Genomic DNA, 24,480 nt, shown 5'->3' on the forward strand with positions numbered 1-24,480 from the left:
ACTACAGCCGACAACCTCAGCAGGCACTTCTCACAAGAACACGAGTGGGAAATCCACAACAGTGTTCTTGGCACAATATTCCAAAAATGGGGTCACCCAGTAATCTACCTTTTTGTCTCTGCAACAAATCACAAATGTCCACTATTTTGCTCCAGGGCAGGCCTGGCACCGGGATCGTTAGGGGATGCCTTCCTCATCCTGTGAAACGCGTCACTCATGTACGCCTTCCCGCTGATCCCACAGGTCAGCCGCAAGATACGACTCGACAGAGCATACATCATTCTCATTGTCCCCACATGACCCAGACAGACTTTGTTTCCATACCTCTCACATCTAGCAGTCTGTGCCCCACAACCGCTGCCTTTCCGGACGGACCTCCTGTCCCAGAACAAGGGCCTGACTCTCCATCCAGAGAGATATTCTAGCAGATATACAGAACATGTACCCAGAAGTACGCCAACCTGCACCACCATGGGATCTCAATCTTGTGCTCAAATGTCTCACAAGACCACCCTTTGAACCTCTAGCAACCTGCTCACTCCTACATATGTCAATGAAGGTCACATTCCTAGTGGCAATCACGTCCGCAAGATGTGTCAGCGAAATAGGAGCATTGATGGCTGAACCACCGTACACTGTATTTACCAAAGACAAAATCATGTTATGTCCTCACCCAAAATTCTTGCCCAAAGTGGCTACAAATTTTCATATTAACCAAATCAAACACTTACCTGCCTTCTATCCCAAGCCACATAACTCTAGAGAGGCAACGTTGCACATGCTAGATGTCAGACGGGCTGTAGCCTTCTACTTGGACAGAACTAAACCATTTTGCAAGTCACCAAGACTATTAGTCTCTACAGCAGAGCGCTCCAAGGGCTCTACAATATCGACCCAGAGACTCTCCAAAGGGGGGTCTACCTGTATTCAAACTTGTTGCCACCTGCATCACTAAGAACCCCCTGTGGGCATCAGATCCCACTCAACGCGAGCCATAGCGACATCAATTGCATTATTGAACAATGTCCCCTTAATAGATATTTGTAGAGCTGCAATCTGGACATCGGAGGACACTTTTGCAAAGCATTACGCTATCACCCAAGGCCTTGTCTCAGACTCTATTGTTGGCCTCACAGTGCTCTCATCACACACTTATACATAACTCCGAACCCCTACCACCCCTGGTGGGGTACTGCTCTACAAGCACCTAGAGTGGAGCACTCACAGGGACACCACTCGAAGAAGAAATTATTCACCTTGTGCAATAATGATGGTTCTTCGAGATGTGTGTCCCTGTGGGTGCTCCACTACCCACCCTCCTCCCCTCTACTTCGGAGTTCACACAGACAAGCTCTGTGGTGGAGAAGGAACGGAGGGGACAGTCAGGGGAGCACGTGCTACAGGAGGTGCCAATGGCCGCATGAGATGACTCCTGTGCACGCCCTTCCCCTGACTGAGTACTGCTGTGAGAAATCTCCATCGCAGGGCCGCACCGACACCTAGAGTGGAGCACCCACAGGGACACACATCTGGAAGAACCATCGTTACTGCACAAGGTGCGTAACTTCTTCTTTTGTCAGGTACAGCATGCTTGGTCTTGAAATGAGGTAGCCATTGAGGCCCTAATTTTAATCATACTTGTAGTTCCATTGATTTAAATGGGACTACTTGTGTCCTTGAAGAATCAGGGCAGACTTGTTTCTGCTTTCTCACAGTACATGAACACGCTTGCAAGTTTTGGGTGGAGTAGGGGCTGGTGTAAGGTGTGCCACAACTGTATCTGGTACCTCCTAGATTTGGTTTCTTGTCACTTATTAAATAGTTTTTGATGAGTTATCTTTCTTTCCTCGCTACTGAGACTTTAATTACCTAGATCACAGAAAGAAAACAGATGTTAGGACAAAACTGTTAAGATTAGAAATATGCCTCCTGCAGGGGGCACTGTAGCTGCAGGAGACACACATGGCCTCATGTCCTTAGGGTCTACAGAGGACACTGTCCCCACTTCTCTCTAAGGGATCCATCTTTCCAGGAAGCAGTGATAGGTAGAGCCCTGTGCGTATACAAAGTTTGTATCCGCATCCAATCCACAAACATGGTCCGTGGATATAAAGTGGATAGCCGCAGATTTGCAGGACTCTAGTGATAGGAAGTAGTAGTGACTCAGGAACTAAGAAGAGATGCTGCAATCCAGAGCAGAGAAGTGTACAGGCTGAGATGGGCCTGCCATTGCTGCTGTCCTCAGTACTGCCACTATATGGGTATGTGTTTAAAGATACTCGCTATGCAGAACTTGAAGAATCAGTAGCAATTCTGATGATTGGCAGATGAGGGAGAGTAACTTGGAGGGACTACAATTTTTCCACCATGAATAGACTATTGTTTTTGGTACCGTCACCCTGATAAACTTGTAAGCATAGAGGACTCTCTTCCCAACACAGAGGGCTAGAAACATTTTTTTTTCTCAATCATTCAGACCCTAAGCTACATGGTTACCAAGTGTCTCTAGAAATGAGCGCTAGCTCTATGCCAAAAGCAACAGAGGGTCCTGTGGCACCTTTAAGACTAACAGAAGTATTGGAGCATAAGCTTTCGTGGGTGAATGCCCACTTCATCAGATGCAAGTAATGGAAATTTCCAGAGGCAGGTATAAATCAGAATGGAGATAATGAGGTTAGTTCAATCAGGGAGGGTGAGGTGCTCTGCTAGCAGTTGAGGTGTGAACACCAAGGGAGGAGAAACTGCTTCTGTAGTTGGATAGCCCATTCACAGTCTTTGTTTAATCCTGATCTGATGGTGTCAAATTTGCAAATGAACTGGAGCTAAGCAGTTTCTCTTTGGAGTCTGGTCCTGAAGTTTTTTTGCTGTAAGATGGCTACCTTTACATCTGCTATTGTGTGGCCAGGGAGGTTGAAGTGTTCTCCTACAGGCTTTTGTATATTGCCATTCCTGATATCTGACTTGTGTCCATCTATCCTCTTGCGTAGTGACTGTCCAGTTTGGCCAATGTACATAGCAGAGGGGCATTGCTGGCACATGATGGCAGATATAACATTGGTGGACTTGCAGGTGAATGAGCCGGTGATGTTGTAGCTGATCTGGTTAGGTCCTGTGATGGTGTTGCTGGTGTAGATATGTGGGCAGAGTTGGCATCGAGGTTTGTTGCATGGGTTGGTTCCTGAGTTAGAGTTCTTATGGTGCGGTGCGTGGTTGCTGGTGAGAATATGCTTAAGGTTGGCGGGTTGTCTGTGGGCGAGGACTGGCCTGCCTCCCAAGGTCTGTGAAAGTGAGGGATCATTGTCCAGGATGGGTTGTAGATCACTGATGATGCGTTGGAGAGGTTTAAGCTGAGGACTGTAGGTGATGGCCAGTGGAGTTCTGTTGGTTTCTTTTTTGGGCCTGTCTTGTAGCAGGAGGCTTCTGGGTACACGTCTGGCTCTGTTGATTTGTTTCTTTATTTCCTTGTGTGGGTATCGTAGTTTTGAGAATGCTTGGTGAAGATCTTGTAGGTGTTGGTCTCTGTCTGAGGGGTTGGAGCAGATGCGGTTGTATCTCAGCGCTTGGCTGTAGACGATGGATCGTGTGGTGTGTCCAGGGTGGAAGCTGGAGGCATGAAGGTAGGCGTAGCGGTCGGTGGGTTTTCAGTATAGGGTGGTAACGTGGCCATCGCTTATTTGTACTGTGGTGTCTAGGAAGTGGACCTCCCGTGTAGATTGGTTCAGGCTGAGGTTGATGGTGGGGTGGAAGCTGTTGAAATCATGGTGGAATTCTTCCAGGGTCTCCTTCCCATGGGTCCAGATGATGAAGATGTCATCAATGTAGCGTAGGTAGAGAAGGGGCTTGAGTGGACGAGAGCTGAGGAAGCGTTGTTCCAGGTCAGCCATAAAAATGTTGGCATATTGTGGGGCCATGCGGGTGCCCATGGCGGTGCAACTGGTCTGGAGGTATATATTGTCACCAAATTTGAAATAATTGTGCATGAGGATAAAGTCACAGAGCTCAGCAACAAGTTGTGCTGTGTCATCATCAGGGATACTGTTCCTGACAGCTTGTATTCCATCTGTGTGTGGGATGTTTGTGTAGAGAGCCTCTACATCCATGGTGGCTAGGATGGTGTTTTCTGGGAGGTCACCAATGCATTGTAGTTTTCTCAGGAAATCGGTGGTGTCACGGAGATAGCTGGGAGTGCTGGTGGCGTAGAGTCTGAGTAGGGAGTCCACATATCCAGACAGTCTTTCAGTGAGAGTGCCAATGCTCGAGATGATGGGGTGTCCAGGATTTCCAGGTTTGTGGATCTTGGGTAGTAGATAGAATAACCCTGGTCGGGGCTCTAAGGGTATGTTAATTTGTTCCTGTGTTAGTGTAGGGAGTGTCCTGAGTAGATGGTGCAGTTTCTTAGTGTATTCCTCAGTGGGATCTGAGGAAAGTGGCTGTAGAATTTGGTATTGGAGAGTTGTCTGGCAGCCTCCTTCTGGTAGTCAGACCTGTTCATGATGACAACAGCACCTCCTTTATCAGCCTCTTTGATGATAATGTCAGGGTGGTTTCTGAGGCTGCGGATGGCATTGCGTTCTGCACGACTTAGGTTATGCGGCAAGCGATGTTGTTTTTCCACAATTTCTGCCTGTGCACGTCGGCGGAAGCATTCTATGTATAGGTCCAGACTGTCATTTGGACCCTCAGGAGGAGTCCATGTGGAGCTCTATGCCAGATTCTGCCACTGTTTCCCATGCTGAGCAGTACTTTAATCCTTGAGTGCAATTCATTGCAATGGGACTACTTGAGAAATAAGGGACAAAAGTAGCAGAATCTGGACCTTAGTGATGAATCTTCCTGTTAAGTTTCTTTTAGAAGCTTGTGTTCTATCCACACTTGTAATGACGTTTATTTTCTGTATCTTGATGTTTACATCCTTGCCACGATCTCCCTCCTGTTACTAGCCTGACAGTGCACATTGTGAGAGACAAGGGGGGGGTGAGGAAATATTTTTTTATTGGACGAACTTCTGTTGAGAAGTTAATCCAATACAAGATATTACCTCACCCCCCCCTTGTGTCTCATATCCTGAGACCAATACAGCTACAACATTGCAAATGCATGTAGTTAACAGAGTTGTTTCACTGAGAGTCATTGCTGTATTTCCCATTACTATTTAGACATATGTATTTTGCTGTTATTTTTGAGCTCTTAACTATTTTACTTATATAAAATTACAGTCCCCTTCTTCCAGAAAGTCATCTATTTTTCCCAGTTAACCGAGACACCAGAGGGAGCTCTTTCAGTCCCAATTAAGTCTTTAACTTATATGGGCTACAGAGTTTGAACACAATGCATTCCTCAGTTCATACCATTCTTTCTATATAATCAAAATCCCCTGGCCATCAGATGTGACCTATATTTTGCTTATTCAGCCCAGGACAGAATAGGAAGAACTTTCCCATGGCTTGGCTGCCTTTCTTCATAATTAGCTCATCTGTCACCGTTTTTACACTCCACATTAGAATGAGTGGATTTGTGCAGAAGCACAAAAAGAATTAAGTGCGGGCTATGGCTACACTGGCACTTGACAGCGCTGCAACTTTCTCGCTCAGGGGTGTGAAAAAACACCCCCCTGAACGCAGCAAGTTACAGCGCTGTAAAGCACCAGTGTAAACAGTGCCCCAGCACTGGGAGCCGCGCTCCCAGTGCTGTAAGCTAATCCCCTTGGGGAGGTGGAGTACCTGCAGTGCTGGGAGAGCTCTCTCCCAGCGCTGGCGCTGCGATCACACTCGCACTTCAAAGTGCTGCTGGGGGAGTGCTCCCCTGGCAGCACTTTGGAGTTTCGAGTGTAGCCATGCCCTAGTGTTTAGCATTTGTTGCAGTGGGGTAGCCAGGGTTGCAACCGAGGAGGAGCGGCGGAGAAAAAAGGCGCCGGTCCTTCGGCGGCATTTCGGCGGCCCTGCGCATGTGCCGAAATGCCGCCGAAAGACGGAGCGGCACATGCGCAGGGCTGCCCCACTTCCCCATCCGGACCACTGTCCGGGGCACCGAGACCCCCGGCCACGCTCTCAGGGCTGGAGTCCCGGCCGGAGCGCCGGGAGTCCGCGGCCCCGTTCTGCTGGCTGCCCGGAGCGCCGGGAGGCGGGAGCCAGCAGGCCAGCCCGTGGCCCTGTTCCGCCGGCCGGCCGGATCACCGGGAGCTAGCCCGTGGCCCCGTTCCGCCGGCCGGTTGGAGCGCCAGGAGGCGGGAGCCAGCAGGTCAGCCCGTGGCCCCGTTCCGCTGGCCGGCCGGATCACCGGGAGCTAGCCCACGGCCCCTTTCCACCGGCCGGTCAGAGCGCCAGGAGCCAGCCCACAGCCCTGTTCCGCCGGCCGGCCGGGGTGCCGGGAGCCAGTCCGCGGCCCCGTTCCACAGGTGCCACTTTTGGGGACAGCTACGCTACTGATTTGTTGTGCCTCTCACCTCTTTCCCCACAAAGTTCAGCCCTACTGAGTCAGGTTAATGATTATTTCTGCACCTTCTCATGTCTGTTTGATGTAAACTAAGGGCAAATCCAGCCACCACAGCAGAGATCCAGGTTGTAGGACCTGTGACTCTCATTGCCCAGGTAGGTGAAGGAACAGAGATGTGCTCTGCAGCCATACAGGGAATCATTCTGGAAGATGATCTGAAATTTATACTTTCTGGGGTGCTGAAAAGGCAGTAGCATGTCTGGTGGCCATGCTGAGCCCCATGGTTTAGGGATGGTCTGGCTTTGTATATATGATTGTAATTAACATCTGCTGCTCTGTCCTAGCAAGCTGGATGAGGAGGGCTGGGCAGAGATCAGGAAGCAGCTCCGGGAGTTCACACATACCACGCAGGTAAAATGCTTTCTGTTCTGAGGCAGACTGAAAAGAGGGCTAAGCATAGACAAAGCACTTCTGCAATTGTAATGGTCACTGCCACTGTCAGGGTTCCCTCCCCACTCTGAATCTGGGGTACAGATGTGGGGACCCACATGAAAGACCCCCTAAGCTTATATTCCACCAACTTAGGTTAAAAACTTTTCCAAGGCACAAATCCTTCCTTGTCCTTGGATGGGTACTGCTGCCACCACCAAGTGAGTTAGACAAAGATTTAGGAAAAGGAGTTCCTGTTTCCTCAAAATATCCTCCCAACTCCCTTCACCCCTTTTCCTGGGGAGGCTTGAGAATAATATACCAACCGAATAGGTTTACAAGGTGAGCACAGACCAGACCCTTGGGTTTTTAGGACCCTAAAAACCAATCAGATTCTTAAAAAAAACAGAACTTTATTATAAAGAAAAAAGTAAAAGAAGCATCTCTGTAAAATCAGGGTGAAAAGTAATTTTACAGGGTAATAAGATTCAAAACACAGAGGATTCCCCTCTAGGCAAAACTTTAAAGTTACAAAAAAAACAGGAATAAACCTTCCTCTTAGCATAGGGACAATTCACAAGCTAAACCAAAAGATAATCTAATGTAATCTTAGATGCTTAGTTCAGGTATGGCTTTGGGAGATGTATTTTCCATGCCCTGATTCCTCAGAGAGAACACAAAGGAACACAAAACAAAAACTTTCAAATCTGTGTGGGAAGGTATCTTCTCCCCTCATTAGTCCTTTTGGTCAGGTGCCAACCCAGGTTATTTGAGCTTCTTAACCCTTTACAGGTAAAGGAGGGATTTTATGCTACCCTTAACTGTATGTTTATGACACACCCCCCAAATCATAGACAGTGCTGGACAGCCTGCTCCACAATGGCTGTGATTTTTTTCCTGGAGCTCTAGGAGAAAACAGAGTTAATAAGACACCTGCATCTTTAGATATACTACTGATTATATAAAAACGAACAATATTTTTCACATTTTAAGGATGATTTTAACCAGTTCATTTTGGGAAACTTTCACGGGAGAGTGTATCAGCCACTTTGTTAGAAGCTCCTGAAATGTGTTGTATTTTAAAATTAAAATCTTGGAGAGCTAAACTTCACCAAAGAAGTCTTTTGTTATTGTTCTTGATGGTATGAAGACACTTCAGCGCAGCCTGGTCGGTTTGCAGTTGGAAACACCGTCCCCAAACGTATAGGCATAGCTTTTCCAGAGTGTACACAATGGCGTAACATTCCTTATTGACCAGTGGCTTCTCCTTTCAGACAGTTTTTTGCTGAGAAACACGACAGGATGTTTTGATTCGGTCCTTCCTGCATTAAAACGGCTCCCACACCATGCTCGGACGCATCTGTGGTTACAGTACTGACCCGTTTACGTGCGAATCCGCTTAACGCGTGGTAGCACCATGCCTCCCAGTGCTACCTATTTAACACATGAGACTCGTTAACACACGGTACAAGAACTTGCTATGTAGCGCTACAGATTTGCTCACTAACTCACTGACATAGAAATCGACAGGAAGTGCAGAGCGGAAACGTGTTGTACATCTTTACCGCTGACGGGGGGGAGGGAAGGGGCAGCAACGTTAAAGTGCTGCCACAGAAGCACTTTAAGGACGGTCCTTTGCTGCGACAGCACTTTAAGGATCCTCAAAGCGCTGCCGCGGCAAAGGACCATCCTTAAAGTGCTGCTGCTGTTACCCGGGGTTCTTTGAACCCAAAACTCTCAGTAACTTTTATTCTGTGCGAGGCGGTATTAGGAAATAAATCAAGGGAGACACGGCCGTCCAACTGATCGATGGCTGGCACAAACAGGACAACACAAGAGTGCTTTTACTTAAAAGCTAAACTTTACTTAGTCTCAAGCACTTACACACGTCCGCAACAGGTTAGTGAAACACCCCCAACCCTCGATAATTACCGAAGCTGAATGTGGCTTTTGAGTGGCACTGTGACAGGCTTCAGCTGGCCAGGCCTCCGTCTGCTGGTGGGGACCCAAAGATGCGTCCAGAGGGAGCGTCCCTGAAGAGCCCCTCCTGAGAAGTCCAATTACCTCAAACTTTTCCCCCTTATTTATACATTAGTAATACAATGAGATATCCCTTAAAGAAAACTTGTTAAGCAAGTAGGGTTAAAAGGTCAGGCACCTTATGATTGCCAATTAACCAGAGATATTTTTTTTTTTTCTCAGAGTGTTCATGCCTTTGGGCCCTGACAAACATTCCCGGGGGCACATATAAACAGACTTCTTGTTTTTCTACAATACATGCATCAGCAATTTTAACACTCTTAGCAGGAAGGGTGTGGGGTCAAGCTGTCCTGTCTGTGGCACCCGAAACCCCCGCCCCTCCTGTCTGGTTACACTGAGGCCACTGTATGACCAATTTACGACCTGCTGACTTCACTACTTTTGTTAGCAATAAGCAAGAATGGTTCAGTATGGCCTGTTAACTTGACTACTGTTAGTAATACACAATAGTGGTTTAGGCACTTTACTTGTTTGCCAAAATCTCCCCGAACACCATGACAGTGCTTTAACGTTGCTGCCCCTCCCCCGCCCCGTCAGTGTCCCTGCCAGTAGGGACCCTACCAGAGGGCCGCCGATGGGGGAGGCAAAAAGGGCAGGGACATGAAAGCGACGGTCCTTTGCAGAGGCAGCGCTGTGCCACCAACGGGGGCGGGGGGGGGGAAGCAGCGCAGCAACGTTAAAGCGCTGCCGTGGCAAAGGACTCTGCAGCACTTTAAGGTCCCTGCCCCTTTTGCCCCCCCCCTTGGCCGGCAATTTAAAACGGCTCAGGGCTCTGGACGCCGCCCTTTAAATCACCATGGGAAACCCGGGCGGCATGGACCAGGCAGCCTAGAAGGGCTGGCTGAGGGATGCTGACCCCTAGCCCCTCCCCTTCCACACGAGGCCCCACCCCTTCCGGGGGCCAGAGCCGCCCCCGCCCCATACCAGTAAGGGTCTTGAGTTACTTTCACCCCTGTGTAGTAATAATAATGTTTTTATTGGATTACACATTTGAATTTATATTCTTGTAAAGCGCCGTTAACAGATAGGCCCGCAGTATTTGGGACGCTGTGAATATGTATGTAACCCTAGATAATTATACGTGTGTGTGTGTGTATAGATATCTTAAGATATTTCAGTGTGGCCCTCTTAACCCGTGGTCCATTAACACGCAGTCATGATGGCTTGACTCACGACATCCGCGCGTAAACGGGTCTGTACTGTACTATGAAAGGTTTGTTAATCTGGGGACCTCAGCACAGACTTAGACCTGAGTGTCACTTTAAGCTGGTTAAAGGCCTTTTGACACTTTTTAGTTCACTGAACTGCATTTGGCTGCTTTTTTTTTTTTTTTGGTTAGGTCTGTCAGTGGGGCAGCGATTTGGCTGTAGTGCTGTACAAATCGCCTGTAATATCCGGCCAAGCCTAAGAAGGATTGGACCGTGGGTTTTTTGTTTTTTTTTTGACTTTGGGACAGGCCACTTTTGGATAGCATTCACTTTGGCCTGTAGGGGTTGATAGTTCCTTGGCCCATCTGGTGTTCAAGGTAAGTTACTTTGTTTAGGCCTATTTGACACTTCTTAGCCTTAACAGTTAGTCCTGCCTCTCTTAAGCGCTTGAAGACTTTTTGTAGATGCTTTAGGTGTTCTGCCCATGAATCAAAAAAGATGGCCACATTGTCAAAGTAGGCAACTACAGATTCTCCCAATTCCATTAGGAGACAATCTACAAGTTTTTGGAAGGTGGCGGGTGCATTTTGCAGCCCGAAAGGGAGCACATTAAATTTATACAGCCCTACATGGGTGATGAAGGCTGACCTTTCCTTGGTGGATTCATCTAGCGGTACTTGCCAGTACCCCTTGGTTAATTCTAAGGTAGAGATGAACTGGGCACCTTCCAGTTTCTTCAATAGCTTATCTGTGCGTGGCATTGGATAGTTGTCTGGGCGAGTCATAGCATTTAGCTTACAGTAGTCCACGCAAAAGCGTATTTCCCCATCTGGTTTGGGAACTAGAACCACTGGAGATGCCCGTGCACTGTTAGAGGGGTGGATTACACCCATTTGTAGCATGTCCTGGATCTTCCATTCTATAGCAGTTTTGGCTTGAGAAGACACCCAGTAAGGTTGGGCTCTAATTGGGTGAGCATTACTTGTGTCAATGGAGTGGTATGCCCGTTCAGTCCGTCCTGGAGTGGCTGAGAACATCGGCACAAAGCTAGTGCACGGCTCCTTTATCTGCTGTCGCTGCATACGTCCAAAGGCATGGAGAGGTTCACCTCTTCCACGCCACTGTCACCTTTTCCTTCGTAGTAGACACTTTCAGGCCCTCAGCGTCATCTCCTCCCTGGGCTGTAAACTGACAAACCTTTAATTCTCTGGAATAAAAGGGCTTTAGAGAATTAACGTGGTACACTTTAGGATTTACGTTTGAGGTGGAGGATGCTATGAGATAGTTAACAGCTCCCAGGCGCTCTTGGACAGTGAATGGCCCTTCCAACAACGCTTCCATTTTATGGGCCTGGAGTGCCTTCAAGGCCATGACCTGGTCCCCTACTTTGAAGGAACGCTCTCTGGCATGTTTATTATACCAAGCTTTTTTCTCTTCCTGAGCATCTTTTAGGTTTTCTCTAGCAAGGGCTAAAGAGGTTCGGAGGGTGTTTTGTAGGTTGTTTACAAAGTCCAGAATGTTAGTTCCTGGAGAAGGCGTAAACCCCTCCGATTGCTGCTTCACCAACTGTAATGGCCCCTTAACCTCGCGGCCATACACAAGTTCAAATGGTGAAAACTCTAAACTGGGATGTGATACAGCTCTGTAGGCAAAGAGCAACCGCTGGTTGCCCATTCCCTCCCCACTCTAAACTCTGGGGTATAAATATGGGGACCCGCATAAAAAACCCCCTAAGCTTATATTTCACCAGCTTAGGTTAAAAACTTTTCCAAGGCACAAATCCTTCCTTGTCCTTGAATGGGTATTGCTGCCACCACCAAGTAAGTTAAACAAAAATTTAGGAAAAGAACCACTTGAAGTTCCTGTTTCCCCAAAATATCCCCCCAAGCCCTTCATCCCTTTTCCTGGAAAGGCTTAAAAATAATATACCAACCAAATAGGTTAACAAGGTAAGCACAAACCAAACCCTTGGGTTTTTAGAACACTAAAAACCAATCAAATTCTTAAAAAAAACAAAACTTTATTATAAAAAAAAAAAGTTAAAAAAGCACCTCTGTAAAATCAAAATAAAAAGTAATTTTACAGGGTAATAAAATTCAAAACACAAAAAATTTCCCTCTAGGCAAAACTTTAAAGTTACAAAAAAACAAAAATAAACCTTCCTCTTAGCATAAAAACAATTCACAAGCTAAAACAAAAAATAATTTAAAGCGTTTCCTTCCTATTACTTGCAATTTGTAATCTTAAATGCTTAGTTCAGGTATGGCTTAAAAAAATGTATTTTCCCTGCCCGAATTCCTCGCTAACCCCAAAAAAACACAAAGAAACACAAAACAAAAACCTTCCCCCACAATTTAAAAGTATCTTCTCCTCTCATTAGTCCTTTTGGTCAGGTGCCAACCAGGTTATTTAAGCTTCTTAACCCTTTACAGGTAAAGGAGGAATTTTATGCTACCCTTAACTGTATGTTTATAACAGCCACCGTTACCATTACATGTTCATTCCAAGGACAGATGCTTTTCTTGATCTAACATGCTGCTACCTGCTGGAGCTCTTCCATAACATTTCCTATCTGTGCACCAGCAGCAGTGCAGCTCCACTGGGAGATAACACCACTGGCAGTGGACAAGCTGGCAGTTTTACCACCATGTTGTCTAGATTTGCCCTGAGCAGGGTTGGCTGGCATGGCAATTAAAAACACTAGCGCTCCCTTTATTACTACCACTGGTGAATAAAAGAAGGGAAATGTTCAGGAGGAAAGGCTGTCGTAGACACCCCAAGCACAGTTTCTGAAACACTGTTGCCTGCAGTACTCTAGCACTTTAATCACTTTCAGTGCTGGGTTAGGGGGGACAACTGCTGAAAGCATTTGCAGCAGGGCTTCAATTTCCTAGCCTGGATTAGCTATAGACAATGAAGAAAAACATGCTTTCCTATCATTGCTTCTGTCCATACAAGTTAGGAGAAATCACATAATACTCTGTGGTCACATGATTGGGTTATTTTTTTTTTTAATTTCATTTAGACAAGGACTAAAGGAGGGAAGCAGTGTAGCCTAGCAGATAGAGCACTGGACTAAAACCTCAGGAGATATGCTGGGTTGGCCACTGGCCTGCTGGGTGACCTTGGGGAAGTCATAGCACCACTCTGTGCCTCAGTTTTCCCAGCTGTAAAATGGGGATAATGATACTCCTTTGTAAAATACTTTGAGATCTACTGATGAAAAGCACTAGATAAGAGCCAGAGATTATTATTATAAAGGGAAGATCTCTTTAAAAACTCTTGCCAGGGAAGGGGATGGAGGTCATATACATTTCAATGCTGTACATCTGGAAGCCACACTACCAATCCCCACACCGCCCTAGTGGAGAGAGTAGGTTGTGAGGCAGTTGTCTGGGGATAACTGGGGGTGTCTTAGGACTGGATTTAGCACTTTCCTGCTAGTCGTGTAACCAGAGGCTTTGGTATTAAACAGCACCTCCCCTCCCAGCCCATCTCAATGCACCTGACAGTGTCTCCAAGCTGGCTGCAATGGCAGGATGTCATTGTTTTCAGGGCACTGAACACCTGTAGTTTGGCTCTTTGGGAAGCTCATGTGTCTGAATGTTGTTCTGATTTTCAGTTAATCGGGCATCTTATTTAGCTTAATTCCCAGAAATCTCAGGGCTGGAGGATGAGTGTATGAGAACAGGAGTACTTGTGGCACCTTAGAGACTAACAAATTTATTTGAGCATAAGCTTTCGTGGGCTACAGCCCACTTCACTGTAGCCCACAAAAGCTTATGCTCAAATAAATTTGTTAGTCTCTAAGGTGCCACAAGTACTCCTGTTCTTTTTGCAGATACAGACTAACTCGGCTGCTACTCTGAAACCTGTCAGAGTGCATGAGAAATTCAGCAGCCTCTGATTTGATGACCACTTCAGAGGGGAGAGAGTCAGCACCAGTCCAATGCTTCCCCCAAAGCACTCACTTATCACTTCTTGTTCTTTCCTTGTTGTTTTTGCCCCCAGGAAGATCTGGAGAAGGAGAGAAGCCAGCTGCTGACTCAGGCAATTGTGGCAGAAGAGCAGGTGCTGGAGCTGCAGGAATATGTAGATAAGCATCTTGCAAGGTGAGATGGGGATCCCTTCATCGGTCCCTTGCCCCATGCACAAGGCTTACTTCCAGGGCTGGTGAATACTGTGATGAATACTGCCTTCCCACAGTGCAACCCAGCTACTGTTTGAAAGTGAATCCAGCTTGTGAGCAGCTGGCTGTATCAGTAACTCAGCATGATCAAGGGAGTTTGCATCTGTCCTTTCCAAGGACATAATATTTCCTTCCTCTGGGCTGCAGCCCACCCTGGGGATGATGAAAGCTGTGTAGGAGGCTAAGGAGGGGGTGAGTGGGGAAGACTGTCTAGAATTCAAAGCCTTTCCACTTTGCAACACTCAACATGTCGGCTGTCAACCACTGGTTCATCACAGCCACAACAAGGGAGAAAAGCTGCTAGTGCTGCCACCACCAGGAGGTGCTATTACACTTAGCTTGTACAACTGCAACTAATTGCTCTTAAAAACAGAGGACCAAAGTCATAACTGGTGTAACTCCCAGGCTTGTTGCTGATGGAATCCCTTGGCTGAGTTCCTAGGTATCAGTTCACATGAAGGGTCGGGCCAAATCTAGCATTACCCTTAGCTGTAGTTTTCCCCCTGGCTGGATAATGTTTGGGAACTTGGCTTCAGTCTCACATTGGCTTTACAATCTCAGTTGTCAGCAGGGTTCTTATGACCACAGCTGATGCAAGGTTGACATTGCTTTTCTTTGTAACCTATGTTTCTTTCAGGTACAAGCAGGAGATCCTGAGGTTAAGGAAACTTATAGGGAGCGAGGCACCCAGAGCATTCAGTGCTGGGGCTTCTGATGCTCACTTAATGCAGAGATCCAAAAGGACCATCAGCCATGAACTGTAGCTTTTGCCATGGCCCTGACAAGCAGCAGTCATTAGTTCATCATAGGAAAGACAAGGACGTAAAACTGAGTGGCTGCCTGGCTGTAATAGTCAGTGCTCTGTCACACCAAGAGATAATCCACTCCAGCGAGTGCTCTTCATACTGGGGCCCTCTTACTAGAGGACTAGGACTTGCTGAGAAGGAAATCAGCAGTATACATTTGACCCTACAGAGGTAAATAAATTTACTAAAATCAGATCAAAACTCAGTGCTTTGTTCCCCCTTTATCTTGTTTTGTGAGGTTTCCCTCCCTCCAGCAGACCATAAAGATTTCCCTTTCATTGCAGAAGTGCTCAGTAGCTGCAGAGCACCACTGCTGGTACCTCAGGGTGGTGCAGCACCAGAGTGGGTTGAACCAGCACCCAAACTTAGTCTACTGCAGAGCTGGTGGACTCAGCTTACTATGCACCTGAATTAAGAAGTTCCCTTCACCTTCTGCTAGACAGTTGCCCTTACCATTGTAACAGTTGCAAAGTGCTGTGCTTCACCGGTGCTAACTCCCACCACCTCACCCCTGTCTGAGCTGGAGAGGAGTAGAGGTAGGGTTCAGGTTAGGATTTGAGCTCAGCTGCTCTTATGGACAGGGCACTGAGGAGACTTTACAGCTCTGCACTCACGGTGAGTTGTTCCATGGAGAAGGACCTGCTGGGTGGTGACTATGTGAGGAGGACCTACAGGGAATTGATGATCAGGGAGAAAGAGAGAGCTGGAGAAGCTGCATTACTGAGCCTTCCTCCCAGGGAATTCTGAACACAGTCCAGAATGGCTCTGTCTACGGTGAGGGGCAGGCATCACCCCAGCCCTGCCCTGCCAGAAGGATGAACCGAGTCCTACAGCCCTTTTATTGTTAGAAAATGAATTGCAAATCTATTAAGAAGAGAAATGAGTTATTTTAAACAAGAATCAAAGATTCAGCTCTTGAGTCTTGTGACAGTTCTTTGGGGATTTCCAGCCCAAGTCCCCAGTTCAAAGGCTGTCCAGGATTCTGGTTCTAGGGGAGCCAGAGCATGTGGGGTAAAGTCTGACAAATCATCACCCCTCCCTGCTCATCGCAACCCCCTCCTCCCCCATGCTTGCTGGGCTATTCAGCTGAGCAGTCACACTATGGCAGCATTTGCCCTCCAGAGCAGTTCTGAGGGGCTAAAAAAAGCACACACATCTGCAGAGGCTCCAACGCTATTGTCCAGGCTGTAAACCCCAGCTGCAGCTGAGCTCTTGACTCATTCTGGGCATCCCTCAGGTTTGTTCTGCCCTGTTTGCCGTACAGTCTTGATGTCATAGGCCCAGCTTCTGTTTATACCCTCTCCAACACTGGTGGTTGGCATCCACGTGGGAAAGGGGAAGCGTCCAGCCACCACCCGGGCCTCATCCGGCAGTTCTGCAAGCAGCTTTGTCTCGAGGAGAGGTAGCTAATGGGGAGGAGGAAGGGGAAGCTGTTACTCAGTCACTAGTATCACAAGGAGGGGAAAAAGTTGTGTTATGTGTTCTAGAGACTTTTTGCAGGTTTGCTATTGGTTAGCAGAGTTGTCATTTTGATTATTAATATTGATATTGAAGTAGCATCCAGTGGCCCCAGTCAGGATCCGGACCCCATTATGGTGAGCATGGTACAAACGCATTTATAGATGAAGCCCCTGCCCTGGAGAACTTACAATCCAGGACACATTCATTGACCTTGGCTTTATGTTCAGAAATTAATTTGATCTCAACAGTAAACAGTAATGGCCCAGAAGGGGGCTGGCTCCATGGAGATGAGAAGTAAACACCCAAACCAAGCTAAGGACACTAATGCCAGCAAGATCTACAGTACAGACCCATTTACGTGCGGCTGCGGGGAGTCAAGCCATCACAACTGCGTGTTAACGGACCGCGGGTTAAGAGGGCCATGCCGAAATATCTTAAGATATCTATATATACATATGTATAATTATCTAGGATTACATACGTATTCACAGTGTCCCAAATACCATCTGTTAACGGTGCTTTGCAAGAATATAAATTCAAATGTGTAATCTAATAAAAATATTATTACTACTACACAGGGGTGAAAGAAACTCAGGACACTTACCGGTACAGGGCGGGGGCGGCTCTGGCCTCCGGAAGGGGCAGGGCTGTGGGTGGAAGGGGCAGGGCTAGGGGTCAGCATCCCCCAGCCAGCCCTTCCAGGCCACCTGGTCCGTGCTGCCCGGGGTTCCCGTGGTGATTTAAAGGGCGGCGTCCGGAGCCCCAGGCCCTTTTAAATTGCCGGCCCCAGGGCAGCTGCTCCCTTTGCCCCCCTGCCCATTGGCAGCCGAGGGAGGGCAAAAGGGGCAGGGACCTTAAAGCGCTGCAGGGTCCTTTGCTGCGGCAGCGCTTTAACGTTGCTGCGCCCACCCACCCCCGTCGGCGGCCCAGCGCTGCCGCGGCAAAGGACTGTCCTTAAAGCACTGCAGCACTTTAATGTCCCTGCCCTTTTTGCCCCCCCCGGGGGGGGGGGGGGGGGGGGGAGACGGGGCAGCAACATTAAAGCGTTTAAGGACGGTCCTTTGCCGCGGCAGTGCTTTAACGTTGCTGCCCCTGCCTGCCTCCTCCCCCCCCCCCCCCCCCCCGTCGGCGGTAAAGACATACAACACGTTTCCGCTCCGCACTTCCTGTTGATTTCTGTCAGTGAGTTAGTGGGCAAATCTGTAGCGCTACATAGCAAGTTCCTGTACTGCGTGTTAACAAGTCTCGCGTGTTAAATAGGTAGCACTGGGAGGCATGGCGCTACCGTGCGTTAAGCGGATTCACGAGTAAACGGGTCTGTACGGTAGTCTTTGGTGCTAATATCCACAGAGCAATAAATAATACCTTCATAGAAACTTATCTCAGCACTACCTGGGATGGAGTTCAGTAGGCCCCTGTTGCAAGACACAGTGGGCCCCTGTTGGACGACTTCTAAGTATTGGCAGTCTATCACAATAAGAAGGGCTTATGCTAACCCTCTTTTTATCTCTGAACCAAGGCCAGATCTGCAGATGCACTGAGCACTTGCTACACCCATTGAAACAAGCAGGAGGCGCAGGTGTTCAGCACAAAATGCAAACTCGGCTGTATCCGTCCCTACAGCTACACAGTGCTGACTGCATTCACCTACCTCCGTAGTCACTGGGCGTGCCGGTGCTCAGCATCTCACAATGCTGGCTGGGGATATAGTAAGAGTGTACACCCAGCACACATAGGCAGTTTCTCAGCAGATCCAACATTTGGACTATCCCCACTCAAGGAAAACCCCCACTGACTATGATGGGGCCATTAGGAGGTGTCCACAGCAGCCTTGTTAAGGCAGATGCACTAGGATTTCGTTGGTTATGTGAAACATATATAGTTCTAGTGCCATTTTCTTAAGGGTTTTTTGCCAACATTCATGATGATCCCTTTACTTGAGTATCCTCCCTTCTCATTGATTTGCCCAACAAAGTAGGAAATTGGCAACCAGCCCTTCACCCTTAACCAACTGTACCAGCCTCTGGAGAGTGCTTGGACTTACCACACTGGGAGCTAGGAACACAGAGATGTTGTTGCAGTCAGACAGGTTTACCTTTAAGAAGATAAAGTCAGTCATGGAGAGAGAAATAACAGGCTGAAGGTTCAGTGCAATGTGTGCTGGGGAAAGAGGATCTCAGTGGACTCTTAAATCTGTGTATAAGGGTCAAACATCACTTGTTGACATACAGAAAGTTATTCTAAAGCCCAAAGAGGTCAATAATACTGAGCAAGTGAGATTTTTGGGAGGGGGAGTTGTGCTGTTATGAGGAGGTGCTGTAAAAACACTGTTACTGGACTAGATGCAGGTGTGTCTCTGATAACGGATTAAATAAAATCTTAGGGTCCCAAAATGTAGAGATGGGACTGACTTATTAGTTCATAGAGTCCAGTAGTTCTCAACCTATTTACCATTGTGAGCGGCGTATGTGGCTCTCCGTGTGTTATGTGAGCTGCATCCACACAATATATATACTACTGATTGGGCCGCAAGCGGCCAGTGGGTTGAGAATCACTGATCTAGTTCATCCCTGCCAGTGTTTTCTCCAGCCTAGTTTTAGATGTGTGGAGAGGTTCAGCTTTTGCTAATAGATCTTTAGGAGGCTTGATGCATGTCTAGAGTCCCAGGTATAGACGGGCAATATGAGAGAAACATCTTCAAGCATGCCCTCCTGCTGCACTGAGAAAGGACATTTATGCAAGATAGGGGGCTCTTTCATTGTCCCTCTTGTAGAGCTTCCCAAGGCTCCAGACCTCAGTGTTTTCAACATCATTTTCAGCTGTGTGTGTTAAAGGCCAGGAGAAGGAAAACAGATGGATGATCCCAGCTAAACACACCTGAGGAAGCTACAGAGGTGAGTTAACAGTAATTCAATATTATTGGACAGAGAGGGCCAATGTGGCTTTCTTCTCCCTTTTGCCACCGTGCTGCTGATGTAGGAACTGAGGAAAGTTTCTAGCACACAAAGAGTTGGATGATCAAATTATATCTGATCCATAAGGAACAGTTCCAGTGGGGGAAAGGGGGGAAAAAAACAGTGCTTCTAATAAGTAGGTTTGGAGGAGAATGCTGACCTTTTGCCCAGTGTGGCTAAAGCCCTGATATCTGTGTTTAGCAGAGGTAGGTCCTTTGATCTTAGAGATAATGTAGTCAGTCAGGCTGAGAAATCCAGAGTCCTGACTCCATCACAAGAAGTTACCTTCCATAGATCTTGCCGTTGGTAGAAAACCTTCCCGTAACACCCAGCCCTCCAGGCACGATAGTTGGAGAGTCTCAACAGCCAGGGGTTGAGTTCATAGCCAACAGCTGGTCTGAAGCCTTGTTTATATGCTTCTAATACCTGGAGAGAGGAATTGAAACCAAAATAAACCTCCATGTTTGTTCCTGAAATAATCTCTGGAGCAGTGGCTGTAGATCAGACAGCTTCCAGCTACTCCATTCCCAGCAGCAGTCACTGTGGGGAATGGATTAGAGTACTGTCTTTACCTGCACTGCATTCTCTAAGCAGCTCTTGTAGGGAAAGGGGTAGGAAGGTAAGGAGTAGATGATTAATGACCAGATGCCAGCGTAGAAGGTAGCTGGCAAGGCTCAACATGTAACATGGTACGTCCTTCGAGATAAATCAGGAAGGCAGTGGAATAGAGAGAAACTGAGGGTGTGATTCTGTGAAGGGCTGAGTTTTCGACTCCTCTCAGTTCAGCATGCTCAGGACCTCCCAAGAGGAAGTCAGCACCTTGCAAGCTCAGACTAAGAATGAGGAAAGGAGGAAGGGACAAGACAGGGTTTGAGAATGATTGTAAGTACCAGTCTTATCAGAACTTTTTTCTGATAAGCTAAGGCGATTCCCTTCTACTGGTTGTGAGGGTACTATAGTTGCTCCAATCCCTTCCTTCCCCAGCAGAAGTCATTCTAAGAAGATGTTCAGGAGTAACAGCTATGTGGGGGCTCTCAACTGCTCCATCCCAAATTCGTTAAAGAGTTCAAGTCTAGGAAAGGGACATAGGTAATGCTCCTTATGGAGCAACTCCCAGCTACTCCAGTCCCAGGAGTCTTTGCAGGGAATGGCTAAGAGCAATTGCCTTGAAAGAGCTTTCAGTCTAAGGAGTTACACTGGTGTAAGCCCACTGGTGTAAGCCCACCACAACCCCAACTAAGTTTCTCTAGCTATGCACTGACATAACAGGGAGCAGGATGTGGATGCTCTTGGAGTGGGAGATCTATCTTTAACACTATTAACTTTTCAAAATGCAAACCAGCAGCTCTGAATATCAGACACAAGGACTTTTTTCTCGCTTACAATTCTGCCATCTCCTGACCCTAAATCCACCATCTTCCCAGAGCGTCCTTTCAGCAACGACATCACATTCTCAACTTGCTTGGCACTTGATGGTACATATGGCACCTAGTTTAGAGAAATGAGAAATATAAGCCCCAGTCAAACACAAATTACCTTTCTGGTGTTCCAGTTGTGTCAGAGTATTGCAGGATGCAGTAAAGCATCCTACAAAGCATGGTGTTTTGGGACATGTAGTTCCACACTTGTGCAGGCTGCACATTCATTACAAACAAGGCCCAATCCTGCAAATGGATTTGTACAGGCAAACGCTTGTTATAGCCCAGAGCTCAACTCACTTCACTAGATTTCCACATGGGCACAAGGGTTTGCCTGTATGGATCTGACTGCAAGATCAGGGCCATAAAGTGAAGTCAAGGATAGGCACTTTGGTCACCTACACATAGGGTGACCAGACAGCAAGTGTGAAAAATCGGGACGAGGATGGGGGGTAATAGGAGCCTATATAAGAAAAAGACCCAAAAATCGGGACTGTCCCTATAAAATCGGGACATCTGGTCACCCTACCTACACACTAGGTCTATCTGAATAGGAGGAAACAGCACTAAACAGTCAGAAGACTCCCAGCCGAAGAAAGCAAACGGGACTGAGACCTAGAGGAGCTAGCCTCAGCCACTATGCTAAGCACAACTGGAAATTGAGCCAGATCCACAACTGGTGGAAGTGACTTAAATGAAGCTGCACCCACTTACCCAAGCGGAAGGTTGGATCCTAACTAGGTCTCACCAAAACACAGCTGGAGTACTAAAAATGAAACCTATCATAGAGATCTTTTCACTTGCAAACAAAACAGTTTTACAAATATTAATCATGTCAGCTATGTTTCAGGTGCAGAGTTTGTAAAGTGGTTTGGGAGCCTTTGGAATTAAACATCTTAAAACAAGAGATATTGGCAAGGTTGCTAAGAACAAAAAATGTGACAAAATAATTCTCATGTGGTTTTATTTCCCATAGCAAATGCCTCAAATATCCTTGTACCAGCAGGCCAGAGTTCACAAGTGACCCTATAACCAGTGGGTACGTGACAGAACAGAAACGCCATAGTAAAGAAATGTTTCATGCATCTTCCAGGGTGCCTTTATAAACCACATTGGGGGAATAAAATCATGTTATATAAAAAGCTTGGTAATATTCATTCCCCCCCCAAATATATACTTAATGCAGCCTCTTCTCTTAAATCAGAACAAATCCCCATTAAAAAGCACTGGCAAATGATCTACCTGTAACTTTAAAGGCACTCTGCGGAAGCCAGGCATGAGAACTCCTGCCCACATAACATAGGCAGCAAAACCTGTGCCTGCTGCAAGCTGCACGAGGCCCCAGCCACCAATAGTCTTCCCTTGAAACTCCATTGCCAGCTCTTCTATGTCATCAGGATCCATAGCTGTAAAAACACCAGGATCGGAAGGAGATTTATTCATTAACCAGCTAATCATACCTGGCACGTATTCAGCATGCTGTATTTGTATTTACAGCACTGCACACACAGGGTGGCAAAACCCCACTATTACACCCTCCCTCAGGCACCTGTATTCATGTACGCCCTTTCCCCATGGGCCCTCCCACGGCCCGTTTCCCCCACCTGGCGGGCAGGGGAGAGGTTAGGCTCGAGGGCGCGGCCCCTTTAAATCAGGCGTCCCTACACAAAACTCATCAGGAACTACCCGTATGCGTCCCATAATGCACTACGCATACTACCGTACCGAGACATGCATACTGTCTTGGCGCGCGCGCCTCTCCGGTGATGAACAGGAGGTGGTGCTCCGCTCGTGAACACAGGTATACTGAAAAGGTGGTCCGTGCGGAAAACACGTCCCTAGCAACATTAGTTCCGCTGCTGGGACCTAGAAAGCCGTTAACCCTCCCCCTCTTCCCAAACACTACACCCAGTTCCCCCACCTCGAGAGCCACCAAAGGAGGTGCCACAGACTTAGAGTTTCGGAACATAACTCTCGGCAGTACCGGGGTTGAATGGGAGGTACTGGGGTTGGATGGGGCGGGTACTGGGGAAGGTCATGACGGGGGGGGGACCGTGGTTGGACGGGGGGTACTGGGGAAAGTTATGATGGCGGGTACCGGGGTTGGATGGAGGGGGGTGTACTGGGGAAGGTTATGACAGGGGAACCAGGGTTGGATGGGGGGGCTGTACTGGGGAACGTTACGACGGGGGTTACCGGGGTTGGATGTGAGGGGGGTGTACTCGGGAAGGTTATGACCGGGGGTACCGGGGTTGGATGGGGGGGTGCTAGGGAAGGTTATGACTGGTTGCACTGTATTGGATGGGGGATACTAGGGAAGGTTATGAGGGTGCATACCGGGGTTGGATGAGGGACAATGGGGAAGTTTATGATGGGGGGGTACCGTGGTTGGATGGGGGACACTGGGTAAAGTTATAACGGTTGTTATCAAGGTATGATGGGGGGTACCGGGGTTAGATATGGGGGTACTGTAGAAGGTTATGATGGGGGTACCGCAGTTGGATGGGGTGGTAGCGGGGAAGGTTATGACGGTGAGCACCAGGTTAGGAACGGGAGTACTGGGGAAGGTTATAATGGTTGGTAGTGGGGTTAGATTCGGGGGTGTACTGGGGAAGGTAATAATGGGGAGTACCGGGGTTGGATCGGGGGCTACCAGGGAAGCTTTTGACGGTTGGTACCGGGGTTGGATGGGGGGTTCTGGAGAAGGATATCACGGGGGGTACTGCGGTAGGACGCGGTGCACTGGGAAGATTATGACGGGTGGGTACTGGAGAAGGTTATGACGGGGGGTACCGGGGTTGGATGGGGAGAATACTGGGGTTAGAATGGGGGTTCTGGGGAAGGTTATGATGGGGGGTACCAGGGTTGGATGGGGGTGGTGTACTGGGGAAGGTTATGACGGAGGGTCCGGGCTTGGATGCGGGGTGCTGGGGGAGGTTATGACGGGGTGTACTGGGATTGGATGGGGAGAGTACTGAGGAAACTTATGAATGGGGTACCGGGGTTTGATGGGGGGGTACTGGGGAAGGCCATGATGTGGGGTACCACGGTTGGATGGGGTTGGAACTGGGGAGGTTATGATGGGGGGGTACTGGGGTAGGATGGGGTGTACTGAGGAAGGTTATGACAGGGGGTATTGGAGAAGGTTATGATGAGGAGTACCGGGGTTGGATTGGGGGGTGTACTGGGGAAGATTATGAGAGGGGGACCAGGTTGGATGAGGGTTGGCTTTACTGGGGAAGCTTATGACGGGGGAGCGGGGGTACCGGGGTTGGATGTGGCTGTACTCCGGAAGGTTATGACGCGGGGTCCCGGGTTTGGATGGGGAGAGTACTGGTGTTGGAATGGGGTTTCTGGGGAAGGTTATGATGGAGGGTACCGGGGTTAGATGGGGTGGGTACTGGGGAAGCTTATGATGGGGTGTACCGGAGTTGGATGTGGCTGTACTCCAGAAGGTTATGACGGGGGGTACCGGGGTAGGATGGGGTGGGTACTGGGGAAGGCTATGACGGGGTGTGCTGGAGTTGGATGTCAAGTATCAGAGGGGTAGCCGTGTTAGTCTGAATCTGTAAAAAGCAACAGAGGGTCCTGTGGCACCTTTAA

General features: G+C 48.1%; 2 protein-coding genes across 5 annotated transcripts in view; one reads left to right on the top strand and one right to left on the bottom strand.

Annotated features, from left to right (window-relative positions):
- Positions 1–16,076, top strand: part of CCDC78 (coiled-coil domain containing 78) — a 43,054-nt gene extending 26,978 nt beyond the window's left edge. The window contains exons 12-14 of the mRNA XM_026648436.2: positions 6,777–6,843; positions 14,061–14,161; positions 14,876–16,076. Coding sequence (XP_026504221.1) covers positions 6,777–6,843; positions 14,061–14,161; positions 14,876–15,002 — 295 coding nt within the window. The 3' untranslated portion in view covers positions 15,003–16,076. The remainder of the gene's footprint in view (positions 1–6,776; positions 6,844–14,060; positions 14,162–14,875) is intronic.
- Positions 16,077–16,084: 8 nt separating this feature from the next.
- ANTKMT (adenine nucleotide translocase lysine methyltransferase) lies at positions 16,085–22,665 on the bottom strand. Of its 4 annotated transcripts, none has more exons than XM_024208848.2 (6): positions 22,603–22,665; positions 22,120–22,283; positions 20,843–20,947; positions 19,745–19,885; positions 18,550–18,600; positions 16,085–16,450 (listed from the first exon to the last, which is right to left on the bottom strand). In XM_024208848.2, the coding sequence occupies exons 2-6, from the start codon at positions 22,279–22,281 to the stop codon at positions 16,262–16,264; spliced, it is 648 nt and encodes a 215-aa protein (XP_024064616.1). In that variant the 5' UTR covers positions 22,282–22,283; positions 22,603–22,665; the 3' UTR covers positions 16,085–16,261. The 4 variants fall into 4 exon arrangements, with proteins under 4 accessions (XP_024064616.1, XP_024064617.1, XP_024064615.1 ...); XM_024208849.2 differs by lacking the exon at positions 22,603–22,665 and adding an exon at positions 22,482–22,549; XM_024208847.2 differs by lacking the exon at positions 22,603–22,665 and adding an exon at positions 22,427–22,509.
- Positions 22,666–24,480: the final 1,815 nt, after the last annotated feature.

The sequence above is a fragment of the Terrapene carolina genome, unplaced genomic scaffold (assembly GCF_002925995.2).
Source record: "Terrapene carolina triunguis isolate 2854851 unplaced genomic scaffold, T_m_triunguis-2.0 Scaffold67, whole genome shotgun sequence".
NCBI lineage: Eukaryota > Metazoa > Chordata > Testudines > Emydidae > Terrapene > Terrapene triunguis.

Bases quoted from the DNA above. Each gene is read 5' to 3' on its own strand.
- ANTKMT (XM_024208845.2), bottom strand. From the start codon at position 22,335: ATGATTAGCTGGTTAATGAATAAATCTCCTTCCGATCCTGGTGTTTTT. The intron at 20,948-22,119 runs GTAGATCATTTG...TCTCTAAACTAG, and splicing joins GAGTGCCTTTAAAGTTACAG to GTGCCATATGTACCATCAAG. The intron at 19,886-20,842 runs GTAAGCGAGAAA...TCCTCTCTCCAG, and splicing joins GGTCAGGAGATGGCAGAATT to GTATTAGAAGCATATAAACA.